Source organism: Pangasianodon hypophthalmus, chromosome 8 (assembly GCF_027358585.1).
Source record: "Pangasianodon hypophthalmus isolate fPanHyp1 chromosome 8, fPanHyp1.pri, whole genome shotgun sequence".
Taxonomy (NCBI): domain Eukaryota; kingdom Metazoa; phylum Chordata; class Actinopteri; order Siluriformes; family Pangasiidae; genus Pangasianodon; species Pangasianodon hypophthalmus.
In genome coordinates, this window is record NC_069717.1 from 14,145,350 (window position 1) to 14,162,220 (window position 16,871).

At 41.0% G+C, this 16,871-nt stretch overlaps 1 protein-coding gene across 3 annotated transcripts in view; it reads right to left on the reverse strand.

Moving 5' to 3' along the window:
* grid2 (glutamate receptor, ionotropic, delta 2) overlaps positions 1-16,871 on the reverse strand; it is a 392,977-nt gene that overhangs the window by 101,320 nt on the left and 274,786 nt on the right. For all 3 annotated transcript variants that reach the window (XR_003403097.3, XM_026919491.3, XM_026919501.3), the window contains exons 7-8: positions 15,150-15,311; positions 8,553-8,672 (exon numbers count right to left, since the gene is read on the reverse strand). Coding sequence is in view for 2 of the 3 variants with exons in the window: in XM_026919491.3 (XP_026775292.2) it covers positions 8,553-8,672; positions 15,150-15,311 (282 nt within the window). In the remaining variant the exon portion in view is untranslated. The remainder of the gene's footprint in view (positions 1-8,552; positions 8,673-15,149; positions 15,312-16,871) is intronic.

A 16,871-nucleotide genomic window follows, 5' to 3' on the forward strand; every position in this document is an offset into this window, starting at 1 on the left:
GTAAATTGAGACTTTCGATTTCTGGCATTATTTTAAGGAAATGTGCTTTGGCAGTTGAAAAAAAAAAAATCAACAACCTGGTATTAAAAATCTAGTATAAAAATACCCGAGTGCAAAAGCAGGCTTAGGGCTGTGAGAAAAACTAATCACTTCCCCTGTGCTGAAGAACTCAGTGGCAGACAAGACATTGTTTCTTTGTGAGCATGCTTCTCAGAGATATTTAACATCTCTTGTGGCGTGAAGCCGCCTGTTTACACCTTACTCATGTTTTCTGCTGGTCGGATGAAAGCACTTCTCACATTTTCACCCGCATCTGACCTTTAAAGGAAACTCAGACATGAGCACGCTAGCTCATCCCGATAGCTTCATCAAGGTTAAAGAATTGCAAAGAGACCGCAGAAAGCTTGAAGCGATCATGTGGACAAGAAAGAGATACTGAGGCAGAGAGAATGAGTGAGAGAGAGTGGGAAAGTTGTTGAGAGGATGAGAGAGAGTGAGAGAGACTGCCTTGTTGGAGGGAGGGTGGGAAACAAACAAATAGACATAGAGAGAGACTGACTGGAAAAGTGAAAGAGAGTGTGAGAGAGAAAGAAAGTGTAACCCTACGATCACACTAGCAAGTAACAAAGCGACAGGTGGCCATGTATTTTCTATATATGTGCACAACACAGAACCACGATTTCAGCAGCTGTGCCAATCAACAAAGTGACAACATAAAAAGTGACTTTTGAACTGATATCTTCTCAATTTTTTTGCAAATTAGGCATGAGGCAATTACTGTTTGAGGCATAAAAATTGAATAAAAATGTTTAACCATAATTTTATCTCATCCTGTCACAAGTGATCCCATTAAACGCATATAGTGACATCACGAAGAAGAATAAAACTTAGAAGGAAGTAGAAGAGGTTGCTAGTGAGTGCATCTGGTAAGTGTACAGCCAGTACAGTTTCTATGTGGCTTGTTGAACATCCCATTCCACAACCATTGGCAGTAATATGGAGTTGGTCCACTCTTTGCTCCTATAACAGCTGCCATTCTTCAGGGAAGGTTTTCCACTAGATTTTGGAATGAGGCTGTGGGGATTTTAGCCCATTCAGGCAAAAGGTGTTCAGTGGGGTTGCGGTTGAGTTCTTCCACACCGACCTTGGCAAACCATGTCTTTGCGGACCACACTTAGTACACAGAAGCACTGTCATGCTGGAATATGTTTGAGCCCCTTAGTTCCAGTAAAGGGAAATCTTTATTGCATACTAATGCATACTAAGGTGTTCTAGACAATTGTGTGCTTCTACGTTTCTGGCACCAACGTGGGAAAGGCCCAAAAAATGGGTGGAATGGTCATGTGTCCACATACGTAAAGTCATAAAGTATATGTGTTATATAAACTCATGCCACGCTGTCTAGAATTCTTAACGAAGACTAGCTATTGCTTTCATGATGGAACATTCTCATTGTGTTTCTCTTGTTTGCTGTTTTGATCTGCACTCATAGGGGGTTTGGTGGCTTGGTAGATAGTGCTGTTTCCTCACACCTCTGGAGTTGTGGGTTTGAATCCCACCTCTGCCTTGTGTGTGTGGAGCTTGCATGTTCTCCCTGTACTTCAGGGGTTTAATCTGGGTACTCCGGTTTCCTCCTCCAGTCCAAACACATGTGTTATTGGCTGACTGGCATTTCCAAATTGTTTGGAATGTATGTGTGGTTTTGCCCTGGAACGGGCTGGAACCCGGTCCAGGGTGTCCCCCACCTTGTGCCCTGAGTCCCCTGGGATAGGCTCCAGGCTAACCCGTGACCCTGTGTAGGATAAGCAGTACAGAGAATAGATGGATGGATCTCTGCTCATTATTTCTGGATTCTGTATTTTGGTTTCACCCCCTTGGATTTGACAAATGATCTGTGTATTTTGGATTACCTGGTTATCTGACTAGTGGAATGCTTTCTGGATTTGAACATTGCCATGCTGTTTTTTAAAACAAAGCTTGCTCCATGTCTCTGTCGTAGATAGACAACATTCAAAAGGACTAGTCAGGGGAGCAACTCTTCTGTTGACCTGTTGTGTTCCTATCATTCTAGTCTAGTCTACATATACACTATATTAGAGGCATGTAGCCCAATAAAGCTATTCTTGTGCAGTCTACAACATAAAAAAGTCAAAGCCATCAAACTGCATTCAAAATATAAAACACAAGTGTATAAAATTACAGTATGCAGCAGAAGCTGCATAATATGTATGGAACAATTTTTGTGTGATGACAATACGATGATGAGTATACACACAGCTTCTATCCCACACAAATTGCTCATAATTTTTACAGATGTCATCTGGTAATACTACTTTACAGCCCATCTGAATAATATGCAAAAAAAGAGTGAAACTCCTGCAGGGTACAGGGTAGGTGGGTACAAAAGGGTGGAGAAAGTAAGCAAAAGGGAGAACATCTGAGTGAAGGAGTGATAGAGACACAGTCTAAGAGGGAGAAAGCACTACTATATTATGAGCACCAACGTGTGGAGAGGTGATAGAGTGCTGAAAGCAGGAAGCCATGTTAATCCGCTTCCTGTAGGAAGATGGGGATGGAGAATGAGTGGAGCTGTGCAACACAGCCACGGGGAGCCAGAGAGGATATACCCGCTGTAATCCCCAGCTTTACATGCTGTAATTCTGCAGGTGTACCTGGAACACACACACATGCCTGCACGCACATGTCTGGACCACCGACGATGTCTGCTCATATCCACACTTACGTTCAGAGGTGGACAAATCATAAATTCATTAGCTAACCCAACTGGCAAGTGGAAGCTCCAGTGTGCTTGCGCAGTCCTATGTTTTAGTTGCCCAGAATCCTAACTGATTGCTATAAAAATATCACAAGCTATAACGAGCTAGTTATCTATTTAAATGAATTAATACAGACTAAGGGAAATGAACATGCATACAATCTTGTTTGTGCCCTGGATAATAATTGTTGGCAAACGTCTCACTTATGAGATGTAGTGTTCTGTGCTCGTGTCACATATCAAATAAGTAAATGATGTTGTTTTTCTTTCGGCTGCTCCCGTTAGGGGTCGCCACAGCGGATCATTGGTCCGCATATTTGACCTGGCATAGTTTTTACGCCGGATGCCCTTCTTAACGCAACCCTCCCCAGTTTTATCCAGGCTTGGGCCCGGCACTGAAAGCGCACTGTTACCTGCAATCCCAGTCGCTGGGGTTGGCTCCCTGGCCGGGAATCGAGCCCAGGCCGCAGTGGTGAGAGCGCTGTGGCCCAACCACTAGCCTTCCATAAAATAAGTAAATGTAAATGATATTATTATTTTACTCAGTTTTTTCAGTGTTTCCACAGACTGGCATGTTCCTGACTCTAAAAAAATGGTCTGTCATCTGTGCCCACTAATCTGCCTAATAAACACCATTCTACTGTCAGCCAGATCATGCGTCTGAGTTGTGCAGTAGGTGCAGTTGAGTTGCACCACCTTGAAGCACATTACGTTTAAACATACACACCAAATGAAAAGTTCTGTTTTGTAAAAGTCAATAAGAAGCATAATAAGGTTTTCTTTTTCTGGCTGTTGAATCTACTCATCCGCGTGGTAGCAACGAATTAAAAAAATAATAGCATGAAATCTGCCCAGTCAGTATTTGATTTTCTATAGTTACAAGAAGTGTTGTACCAAATACAAGGATTGTTGTCATTAGTAGTATTTGAAAGTATTATTGGAAATTCATAAAATTTAAAATACCTTTGATATATCAACAGGATTTCAAGAAAGCTATGATACTGTTCTAAACATGTGATAGCATTAGACTGTAGATGGAAAAATGGGGAGCTATTTGTGATGCCAGGGCAGACAACTGGCAATAAGCACTCTGCACTCATAAAAAGGAAACAACCTTTGTGTGTGTGTGTGTGTGTGTGTGTGTGTGTGTGTGTGTGTGTTTACACTGCCTCCAGATGCCACATACTGTTTAACTCCACTACTCTCTCTTGCTCTCACACAGATCCATGGAACAACACCATAAATAAATAATAGAGAATCTCGGTGTACTGCGTTTGGAAATAAAGTAGAGATCTCCTCTGGCCACAGAGCTGAAGATTCATAACACCAAAGAGATTTCCTGCCCATGGGTAGAATAATATTTATGGCTTGAGGACTAAAATCCTTTAAAGGATGCTTGACCTAAGGGGAGCTGAAGATGTTTATCACTGCGGGTCACAAAAACAAGCATGCAGCATAAGCGATATACTGTATACTTAAAGGGGTATTCTGAACGTACTTCCTACAATTTCATATCATAGTTTAAAAAGATGCAACACACATGAATATAATACATTTTATTTAGTAAATTGTATTTGTTCTTGGTCTTTGCAGTTGATCTTCAAACAACCTGAACATAAGACCACCTCTGACCAGATATCATTTCATAACATGAACGTAGTGTGGTACAAGTGTATCATGCACAGCATCAGTGCTGCGGTATTTAAGAACTGTGTTATTACTGGCCATTTTATTAAATACGCCTACTTTTTCTAAGTGTGTAGGAGTTTTGTTAAAAATCTGGGGAGAAAAAACTTGATAATTAGATCTTCCTGAGCTGCTGTGAGTCTCCCTGACAATCCTGTCCCTGACAATCCTGGGGTATCAGGTCAGAACTGGCTGGAAATAGGTGCACATACTATATCCAGTGAGCACAGATATGTTTCAGGCATTGATAAAAAGGAGCTGGCAGCCAATCAGGGGAGAGTTAAAGCTTAAGAACAAATATCCAATCCAATATTAAATTCAAGGTCAAAATCACTTGCGATTGAGACACTCCTCTGTTTTCAGCAAACTCTACTCTGCACTCATATCTCTCACACAACTGTCTGAGCAGTGCTTCTGTCTGATGTTATGACTGAGATCTGAATATCAATGTGCAATGTGCTATTCTCGCTAATGTCTATTCAATCATATACAACTATCAACAATATTACACGAACATCTGTGTCACAAGTCTGGTGGAAAATGTCTTTCTGACAAAGTGGTAAATTGAGAAGAGACTGCAGCTGAGCATGAGAAGCCCAGGACATTTAACACATCAGCAATCTACTGGGAGTTGTCCAGGTGATTTGTGCAAAGAGAGAAAGCCTCCGAAGCAGGACAAATCAATGAGTCTCTCTCTCTCTCTGTCCCTGTGGGCAAAGGCAGCTCTTCTAAAAGAACACCTGAATCTACCTAATGGAATGGAAAATTGGGGGAAATAGAGAAATGTACCCATGGGGATATCCTTTCCACCATGCAGTTTTCACATAGTTAATATGAAAATTTCTACAACCTTCAGTCGGTCAGCACACAAGCCATTACCATTCAGGACTTGTTCAGCAAAATGTGCAGCTGATAAAATGCTATTTCAAAAAAATCTGCTGAACAACAGTGCATCTTAACTAACCACAGGTCATCTTAATGTCAATTGCTCCAGCTGTCCAACCACTGCCCAGGCATTTCTGAAGAAATAATCATGTGAAAACTCCAGCTAGAAACGTGCATGATGGTAATAACCCAGAAGGATAACGGCTAAGTAAGGAAATCAGCCTCTAAGCCATTCACATTGAGATGACATTGAGATGAAATGGATGTTTTGCTTAAACTTAGCATTTTTGCAAGTGACTAGGCACACATCTCAAATGTTATTCTTTAATGAAGGTGTCAATGGGAGTGACATTAGACACACAACCTCCTCAACTTCAAGGGCACATGTTGTACAGCAGATTAAAAAAAAAAAAAAAACATGAACACATGCAACAATCCTTAGCAAAGCAATAAGCATGAGACATGAGATATGGCTGTAACAAGGCTTTCTAGCTGTTATCGAAAACATGTCATCAGATCTTTAACTCAAAACAAAGTAAAAAATACTGTAGCTGGTTACCTCAGTCCCCAATAGGTCTGCACAATATACTGAATGTAAATCATTGTCACGATATTGGCCTTTTCAATAGTTATATTACAAATGTCTGTAATGTGCCCTCTATCAAACCACACTTTTTTTTTTTTTTTTTTACCCCTTCTTTTGTGACATGCGACTCTGCCACCACTCTTTTTGATCTGCTGCTTATGCAACATTACAGGGCAGCCTTCTGGCCTTGGAGGACAGTGAACACCCCTTATTTAAACATCACAGACACCCAAGTGCCATTCTGACTGTCAGGGGCAAAAATAATGCCATCGTTCTCACTCGGAGATCAGAGCCAATTTTGCTCTGCTGGACTCCTGGCCATGTGTGGCAGTGGCTTCATACAGTTTCAAACTTACAATTTCTCAATGTGCCACAATGTGCCACAATTTTTCTTGTCCTCTGTGAAAACTCTGACCAAACGCAGAGTTTAGAGTGGGTATTTTAATGCACCTTTAGCAAATTCATTTTCTCTCCAGAGTTCTCTCCCACCTCCTACCTCCCAAAAACATGCCAGCAGGTGGACTGGCTATGCTAAATTGCCCCTAGGTGTACACGAATGTGTGTGTGCATGGTGTCTTGCGATGGACTGGTGTCATATTCAGGGTTCATTCCCCCGCCCCCCGATCTACCAGTGTTCCAGGGATTTCTATCCCCAAGGAATCTGCATCCACCATGACCCTGACTAGGATAAAGCATTTATTGAATATGAATGAGAGAAAGAATGAATAATGCAAGCCAACTGTGACACATTACTGGTCCACCAGTTTGTTTTAATATATATTGCACAGAATAGCACAATCATATCATGGTATTCATGTTCTATTTCCATCTCTACCACTTGGTATTCTGCATAGTTCTCAAGCAGTGGCGAGAAGGAAGTGCCTTAACACATATTTGATCCCTTCAAAAGCAATTATCTTCCCTCATTAAGAAATCTTGCTTAATGTAATTACTTTGTAGTTAAAATATTCATTTCATCCTCTGGACGTGTGGTACGGTTCTAGTTTTGTTAGAGAACAATTATCTTTAATGAGATCAGACAATTTAATCTGTGCACAGTGGCATCCAATGCTCTAGTGTATTAGGTGGCTGTGAGCTCAAAAGAAGGATGAGGATCTTCGGCCAATGACAAGGCAAGAATCAATAACATGGCCCTCCTTCATGGCCAACTCCTGACCCTCGCCTTTACAACCATGTACCAACCTCGTCTTATTCCTTTTCTCTGCCTGTCAGTTTTTAACATGATGCTCATGCATTTGAGCAGCTCTGTATTACTCAAGATGTCTCCATTTTAGATTAAAAGCACATTCTAGTGGATTTGCAACCCAAACAGTATAATCAACTGTAATAATGCACTCAAAATAATTAACTGCGTTATGTAGTTTATACTAGCTATTCTTACAAAAGCTTCTGTGTAACCAAAATGCAAACATTGGAAACACTGCTATGACATTGGAAACATTGGTATGCAGAGGAATCATTATGCATCGAAGTTTCTTAAACAGCCTGAGCAGCAGTGACTCATTCACCTTCATCATTGCTTCTTCCATGTCTAAGCCATCAGGATTAAATTATAGTTGGAGATCCAGATCAAGCTGCCAATTTACTTCAGCAGAAGAAACACAGGAGGAGTATTACATGAAAGCTACCACTGCAGTAATGGGACTTCGGGCAATAGTAATTTTACCAGTGATTTGACCCATAGCAGCAAAAGGACAGGGCAGAAAATGCTCATGACACCATCCAGTATAACATATAAAATCACTAAAGCTGAAAAAGTAGTGATAAAGTGGTCAAATTGGGTAGATTTTTATGACAAGGCACGCTTTTCAGTGACATTTTACTCCTAATCCACCAAAGTGCTGGAGGCTTCCAGTCTTCAATGTTGTCATCCTGATCTTAATGAGTGCTGCTAAATTTAGCCCATGAACACTCTCAGTATGGCCTCCCAGGCAACTTTGACAGTGACATGCACTTTATATAGCGTAGTTCTGTCAAGTTACTGGCTGTTGGTTCATCAATCAAACTAGATTGGGAATGTGCTCTAAATAAAATTGTTTCCTTTAATGAGTGTTCAAACGCATAATATCCAATAGGCTTTGTGGTGAAAAAAACAACAACTACAACAACAAAAAAACAAGAACTAACATGGGGGAACTTTTATGAGCAATATACTGCAAGTCCCTGGGAGCTGATCTGTGCTGAATGATGGATCTGTAATCCCCAGGGAAAACACTGACAGATGAGAGCTGACATTCACCCAAGCAACTACAATGAAATATGGCTAAAGCAATTAAAGGGAAAACAGCAGATAGAAAGCATTAATTATTTTACAAATCACGTAGGGGACGAGTTTTGCATTATGGTTGCCTGTACTGCCACCTGACTTCTCCATACACAAGACAAATAAACAACAAAACAGGGTAATCTAGATAAATCTAGATAAATAACCTGCACCTGCACTATGGCCCTAATTACACTGCTGTGATCATCAATTAAGAATATTTGCTCATTGAAACTAACAATGCAACAGCATCTCGCTTCAAAAAGAGAGATAATATGAGAGCCACTGAGCTGTAACTGAGACAGAATTGATAAATTTGTTTACACGGCTCTTACCCTGCTGACTCCACGGCCACGGTCCTCTCCATAGTTCGTCCCCAGGATTTCAAAGAAGATGTTGGGGTTCGTGCCATTATCGTTGAATTCCAGCAAATTTGTCAGGCCACTCACTCCACTCTGAAAAAGTGAATACAATACTGTTGATGTATTTTATAGTATTTATACTATACTATGTATTTTATTCATTATTCATTCATTATTACTTTATTTGGTAACACATTACAAATAACCTACATTAATAAACAATACTTAATACAATCGGAAGCATTACTAAAAAAGATAAGTAATAAGTCTATTAACCAATACGTAATGAGAACAATAACTTAAATTTTGCTTAATTTTAAGTATTCATAAGGATGAATTAAGTAAGGAATAACACACGCTCATTAAGGGTGGGCACACACATTCCCTCCCCAGCCTGTCTTTTTCCTCTCTGTTGAACTTAATATAACAAAAAATCGCAGCGTACAAAGAAACCAGAAAGCGCAAACTCCTCTGTCCTGAGAACTCTTCAGTGGTGGAAAAACTTACTGACTGTCACAAAGCGGTGACACCCGAGACTCCTTCCATAAATTTACCATATCAGTAATTATATATTTTTCACATTTAAAAAAATCTATTTATTATTTGGACTGCCATAGAAGTCCCTGTAAATGAGCTGTTACCATAAAAAAACAATACCTTATGCACATTAATATAAACATAAACATAAATAATATCATTTATTTTACAACCAGAACTACTGTCAGAGCCGCTGAAAATTAATCAACACCTTCTGATTTGAGAATTTAACTTCACTGTGGTATAATCAACATTATTAAACTGTTAAAAACTAAATCATGAATTAATTAATTAATTAACCATTAACTAACATATTATCTTCCATATTAATTAAGCAATTCTAAGTATAAATTAATGTGATAAAAATGTAAGTACTAGGAATTAAGTATTGCTTAACTGATGGCTATGATATGTTACCTAGACTTAATTTACTCATTACTAAATCTTAATTTACTCCTTAGCAAATACTGTATAAAATGGAAGTGATCATACGTAACAATTTGATTAGAACAAAAAAAATGATACATTAATGCATTCTCTTTGAATGTATCACATAAGCATTATCCAGTATTTGGTATATTAAGATCTGGATGAGCTCCACTTTACATAAACTACAGTAAATGCAGACAAACTTATATTAATTGGTCTCAGATCTCTTGTTAGTGCCCATTCTGACTTACACATGTATTGACATTGATGGAGTCCAACTGTCTGTAATGTTCAGATCATTTATGACTTATCACTCAATTTTGATTCCCATATTACCTTCCTTACCAAAAATGACATTCCTACACATTCAGAATATTGCTAGATTTTCCACCCCAATACTCAACAGTAATGATGCAGAAACACTAGTTTTTGCCTTCATCAATTCCAAACTTGACTACTACAATGCTCTTTTTCTGCTAAATTTTGTAAAGAGGCCTTGAGTTCGAGAAAAGCGTTATATAAATAAGACTTATCATTATCATTAATAACATTCCCTGTGACACATTCTGTCTGGGGCACTTTATAATTGCTTAAGAATGTTTAAGTATTAGAAGACCAGAATGTACTTTACAATGGTAACTTGATTAGCCATTACTCAATTATCATAATAATAGTGCTTTAAGCATTACTCATAGTTATAATTATTACTTTGTGTCACTTATGTGTACAACACACTGTATATCCCTTTATTAACCTTTTAGAAATGCATGAAAGTGGTTATTAAGCATTGTTTAATTATTATCTAATTGATTATTTTCTAATTTCTCTATAACAGCCTCTTACATTTTTAAACTAAGAAGTGTAATTTCAGTTAATGTTTATTATGCTCTGAACAATAAGATTTATAATAAAAGAATGATATTTCTTAGTGATCCTCATTGCTTTCATGGAGTATAGTGTAATGCTACGTCTAATGTTTCTTCTGTTTGTGAATGTTTTTAATATTTTAATTTAATTTAGAAACTTTTGTAGTTCATCATAATCACATGTCACTCTTGGTAACAATTTATAAATGCGTAAACGCAAATTGGAGCACTGTCAGGTGGCAGTTACACTTCTAAAGTGAAAACATACCTGCTTGCAACAACCTGCATGCAGCATAGGTTGCTCACAAGACACATTTCTAAGGTGTCTCAGGCTGAGACTAGAATATTGTGATCCTCACAACCGTCATTTCTTTTCATTGTTGACATAATGTTCAAAGGTTTGTTTCCCTGTCAGAATGATAAAAGGCAAAGGAACCGTGTGCACACAATGCAGATACCAGTGAAATTGTAACTGGCAAGATTCTGATAATTGTGGCCATATAAATGTATAATACACTTCAGCAATGCATCTGAGGTTGAAACTAGGGAGTTGTAAGAGAAAGAATATGTAGATTAAATAATGTAGATGTCTTTGAAGGACTGGTTTGGGAAACAATACACTGCAGTAACGAAAGTTTAGGGTTTCCTGATGTTGTGAAAAACACAACATAATTTTATGGCCAAGAAAGGCCTTCCATTTACAGTTCACAATCCAGTTTAACTGATAATAATGCAGGCAGGATAAGCACACTGGCTGCCGCAGCTAGTACTCTAGAAGTCAGACATGACAACAAAGTGAATAATGACATTAAAAAGTCAACCATCTTACATATTCATGCCAAACAACCCTCTTATTTTTTAGCAAAATGTTCACAAAATAGCCTTTGGGGTTTGCCCTTTTATTCACAAAATATCCATCACACACAAAATCCAATTCAGCTCGACCTGGCACTACAGAGCAGGGAACTTAAGACTCTCAAGCAGTGAACTACCCACAACTGACTGTGAGCTAACAATCCCAGATAGTCATCTATATGAGAAACTCCATCTGAGGAAGACAATAGAAAAAGGACATAATTAAAATAAAGGCAACTTTATTTTAAAAAGGAAAAATAGATAAGCATAAGCAGCTGAGAGACTTTGACAAGGGCCAAATTGTGATGGCTAGACGATTGGGTCAGAGTGCACTCACAGCACAACTTCAGAGGTCTTGTGGAGTCCATGCCTCGATGGGTCAGAGCTGTTTTGGCAGCACAAGGGGGACCTGCACAATAATAGGCTAGTGGTAGATATGTATGTATGTGGCTGTATATAATTGGTGAATACCATGGTCTGTCTGATTGGCTGGAAGTGGTTCAAACTGCTAAATAGAATCACCATTCTAAATTAATGCACTGCCTATAAACAATTGTTTATAGACACTCCATGTCGTGCATTAAAATTATGTAATGCACATACAGCCGTGGATTATCCCTCACACACACACACACACACACACACGCGCACACACACATATATATAGATGCCTCATGTGTGCTGGATGGACAGTGCCATTTCAGCACCTGCAATTTTGTGGATAATGCAAGAATACATGGCTGCAAGGCAGGGTGGCAGAAACACACACAGCTGGCAGCCAATGGGTGCAGCGGCAGCTTCTCACTCTCCTAGAGATCTCAGGAGAGTATAAAAGGGTGCAGCAGACACACAGCAAGGTAAGTTTTATCTTCATGATATTGCTGATCCTTTCTGCTCTCTTTCTCTTAGAGATGGATGACAGCGAAGAAGACTATGCTCCTCTTCAATGGCAGTCTGCAGCCTGAGAAGCTCCAGAGAGATGATAGAGGGCCTGGAGTGTGACCTCGCTACACGAGCAATCGGCAGGGGAGACTGCAGGGACTTCAGCCCCACTCCTTGCAGGAGCTTCACAGCCCTTCGAGGTCCGAGTTGGGGATTGCTCCGGTAAGTGGCTGCTGCTGGTGGGCCTGATCCCTGAGCTACCAGTGCCCCCTTACTTGGAAGAAATGGGTAGGGGTCAGGGTTCCCTACAGCCTCAAGTACCACCGCCAAAGCCACAGGGGCCCGGCAATGCTGATGGAGACCTCGATCTATCTATCCGGCCTACCTGACCCGGGAAGAAGATGGCGCCGAGGCCGGAGATTAAGGTGAGTCACCCACACACCCTAACCTTGTGCTGTCTGTGTTTTACCAGGTGACTCACGAGGGCAACTTCAGACACAAACAAAAGGAAGACAACTGCCTGAAACACTGTTGGGGCCAAGTGAGACAAGTGGAGGGGGTGAACCAAGACCCAAACCAAAGATTACCTGCCTCCTATTGTCTGGTTCGAGGGGGACTCCTTTATAACCGCACAGAGCAATGTCTCCAAGTCATCCCCCAAACAAAGACCCAGCTACTCATGCACCTGGACCATTCACATCCATTAGGTGGTCATCTGGGGGCCCGCAACACCCTGGAGAAACTGAAAGACCAGTACGTCTGGCTGGGTATGGATGCCGAGGTCCGGAATTTTGCCAGCAGTGCCCCAAGTGCCAACGAACAAGGCCAAAGAGGCCCGCACCCGCTCCCCTCATCCCACTTCCCATCATCGGCGTCCACTTTGAAAGGGTAGGCAAAGTCTGCCTGGGACCTCATTATCGTCAATTATACCACCAGGTACCCTGAGGCAGTTCCCCTTCGGAAGGCCACCTCCGGAACATCGCCAAAGAACTCATGCTCCAGGTCAGCCATGTGGGGATCCCAAAAGACATGCCCTTTGTATCCTGTCTAATGTCTGATCTGTGTTGGCTGTTGCAGGTTAAACATCTGAGGCCATCCGTCTACCACCCCCAGAACGATGTCTTGGTGGAAAGGTTCAACCAGACCCTCAAACAGATGTTGCGGCAGGTGGTAGGCGAGGAAGGAAGGAATTGGCAGTGCCTCCTACCTTATGTCTTCTTAGATTTTTGATAAACACCACAGGCCTCCACGGGATTCACCCCCTTCGATCTCCCCTTTGAAAGGCGGTCACAAGGACTGCTGGCCAAGGAGGCTTGGGAAGAACGGATGACAAGGCCAAAACAGCATTCAGCATGTCCAGTGGCCACTGGCAGTACCGAGTTCTCCCATTCGAGCTACATGGACGTTCCAGCAGCTGATGAAAATCGTCCTAGGACCCCACTGACAGCTCGTGTTTGTATACATGGACAATGTTGTCATCCTCTCCACCATCTGGTTGGACCACCTACACCATCTCAGGAAGGTCCTGGGGGAGCTCGGGAAGGCAGGGCTGATGGCAAACCCAGAGAAATGCCATCTGGGGCTGACCGAGGCACAATACCTGGGGTACTGCATGGGCTCGGGACTACTGAAGCCCCAAGAGAAGAAAATTGAGGCAGTAAAAGGGTACCCTCGGCCTCACGTGACTGCCTCACAGGTGCTGAAAGAACAGTGCTATTTCAGCATCCCCAATGTTGTGGATAGCACAAGAGCACATGGCTTCAAGGCAGGGTGGCAGAAACACACAAAGCTGGCAGCCAATGATTGCGGCGGCAGCTCCTCACCCTCCTGAGGAGAGGAGAGTATAAAAGGGTGCAACAGCTACAGAAAGGTGGGTCAGTTTTATCTTCATGATATTGCTGATCCCTTCCACTCTCTCTCTCTCTTAGAGATGGATGATAGATGACAGTGAAGAAGACCACACTCCCCTTCAGTGACGTGTCAACAGTCTGCAGTCCCGCTTAGATGCCGCTCACCCGTGCTTGCCATGCCCCAAGACCATGTGACTGCAACACCACACCCTTGCAGCCTCACCTTGCACCTTTCCCACCTGCACCACACTCAAGGAATAAATAAAAGAGCACTTTTTTCCACTACTCCTGCCTCCCATGTGTCTGTGTTTGGATCGCTGCAGGCTCGAGTAGCTACAACATATATATATATATATATATATATATATATATATATATATATATATATATATACATAAAGGCACTATATATAGTGCCTTTTTAAGGCACTCTAAAATACTGATGAAAAGAAAGCTGATCAGATCAGCTTTCTTTTTCTGAGATCAACCTGACTGGCTCAGGGTGTATTCCCACCTCGTGACCAGTATTGCCGAGACAGGCACTGGATCCACTGTGACCCAGTAAAGCAGTTACTGAAGATGAATGAATGGCTAATTCTGCTGAATTCTGTACTGCATTCATTTGTATGAGAGCTTAGCAGAGGCAATAACAAAACAGATGATCATATCTCAGGAACTCAAACTCCCAATGAATAAGTATTAAAGATCTGTGAATTTACACACAGACTGATGTAGGGCCTAAGTACTTGATAGTCACAATTTATATAACTGCCCTCAACAGGGTAATATCTCTAGTGGCAGAAGTCCTGATAAGTCTGCATACAGATACACTACAGCACTCTGGGGGCAAGGTCATTCTTCACAGAGCGTAAAGAGTGTTAGCCAACAGAAGCACACACACACTGGTGTCAACCCAGGCCTGCTGTTTTCCAGGTATGATAGAATAAAAAACCCAGGTTGAAAGCTTGTCTGCTGGTGAGGAAGAAAAAAGCATTTTGGAAAACATCTAGCTGTCCATCAAAACCCTGCAGGTGACAGAATACACATTTTGCCTGAACAAATCCAAGGGATATGCACAAATTCTCACACAAATGTTCTGTCTTATGAATTTACACGCCCACATAACTCTCCCACTCTCTGGCACTGTCCTACCTTTTTGACAGTCTCCAGCATGGAGCGGCCACCCTGCCATGGCTTGGAGCCTTTGCGGATGCATGAGAGGCTCGCCATGCTGTGCCACTTGCGGTCCTCCAGCTTCCTGTGGAAGGTGTTGGCCAGCAGCAATACTGTGTCATAGATGTAGCGGTTGGTGATCTAGCCAGATGGGGTAGAAGAGGAACAGAGAAATAATGGTTTATGGAAAACCTAAGGTATTTAATTAATCATCACCTTTACAAGAAAAAAAAATCACAAGATTTATGACTCACACAAGAAATACTGTAAAGAGAGAAATGGGATTTTTTTTGTTCTGTGCTAGCAGTAGCAAGTGTGCCACTTGTACACAGTCAAATATAATGATACAACCACTGTGTTATCCAGTCCAAAGAGTGCAGATGTTACAAGAATCCTCAAGGATTTTTTTTGGATGGCCAAGGGTTACAGTTTTAAAACACAGACTCATCTGGGTTATGTAATCTGATTAGAAAAATTAATTACTTTTAATGAATGCTGATTATGAGAGAAAATGAATCATAGGATATTAATTATTTTACCACAGCGCTGTAAAATTCTAAAATCTGATTGGCCAGAAGGTGTTGACGAACTTTCTATAATAGCACTGCAAGGTTTATATTACTGCGCTCGTTAATACGCTATCATTTTATAGTAACTGCTTACAGAGGGACGTACATAATCTAAGGCTTATAATTAATGGATAAAAATGTGCTATTAATTAACAAAGAAAAATGTATATTTGTTGATATGGTGAGGTTTTTGTAAGGAGTCTTGGTGTCAGCACTTTGTAACGGTCATTAAGTTTCTCGCCATTGGTGAGCCTTCAGGACAGAGGAATTTGGCTTTCTGGTTTCTCAGTAACATGACAACCTGCATATTTTTGTCTTATTAACTTGAAGAGGGAAAAAAAGAGAGGGTAGTGAGGGAATGACTGTTTATAGCTGCTATAACGTAAGTGGTATTGATACAATTGGTATCAATTTCAAAAGCTCTGAAAACAAAAAATACGGGATCATGTCAAATCAGCAATGATCCAATCCAACTAACATAGAAATCCATATTTGAAATACCGGGCCCAGAAGTAGTTAGACTTTTTAAGTGATCTTAAAGATTAAACAATCAGTAATGTATTACATTTCCTTGCTGATCTATCCAACATTAGGTAGCAGTAGCAGGGCCAGTGGAGCCTGGCATTTGTAGCACGTCTTGAAGAATGCAAACATTGCCTGCTTAATGCTGTTTGCACAATAGCTTCAGATCCCTGGCTGCCTTTCAGGACTCTAGCTGATGCTTGTTTGTCTTTTCTTGTGTTTCCTTTTCTTTTGAGTCTGACAGCAGGCATAATGTAAAGCAAATTCACAGGGTGGAGGATAGGGGAGCGGAATTGATAATTAGATCATTACAACATCCTCCACTCCAGATACACCTACACACACACGCACACACTCAGACACAATAGGCTATGTGGAAGGAGAGTTAATTCCACTCTGATTGATCGTGCTGCTCTAATCTTGCCCAAGTGTTGTCTCTGTTTTAATGAGGCCATAATAAATAGTGTCAAGTGGCCATTGCGTTTTTCCCATTGTTGATTAACCCACAAAGCTTGTGCACACTTGACACTGTATTGAGTGTGTGTGTGTGTGTGTGTGTGTGCCCTTATCCCAGCCAAGTTCACCAATAAATTTCAGTTCCTGCGTAACT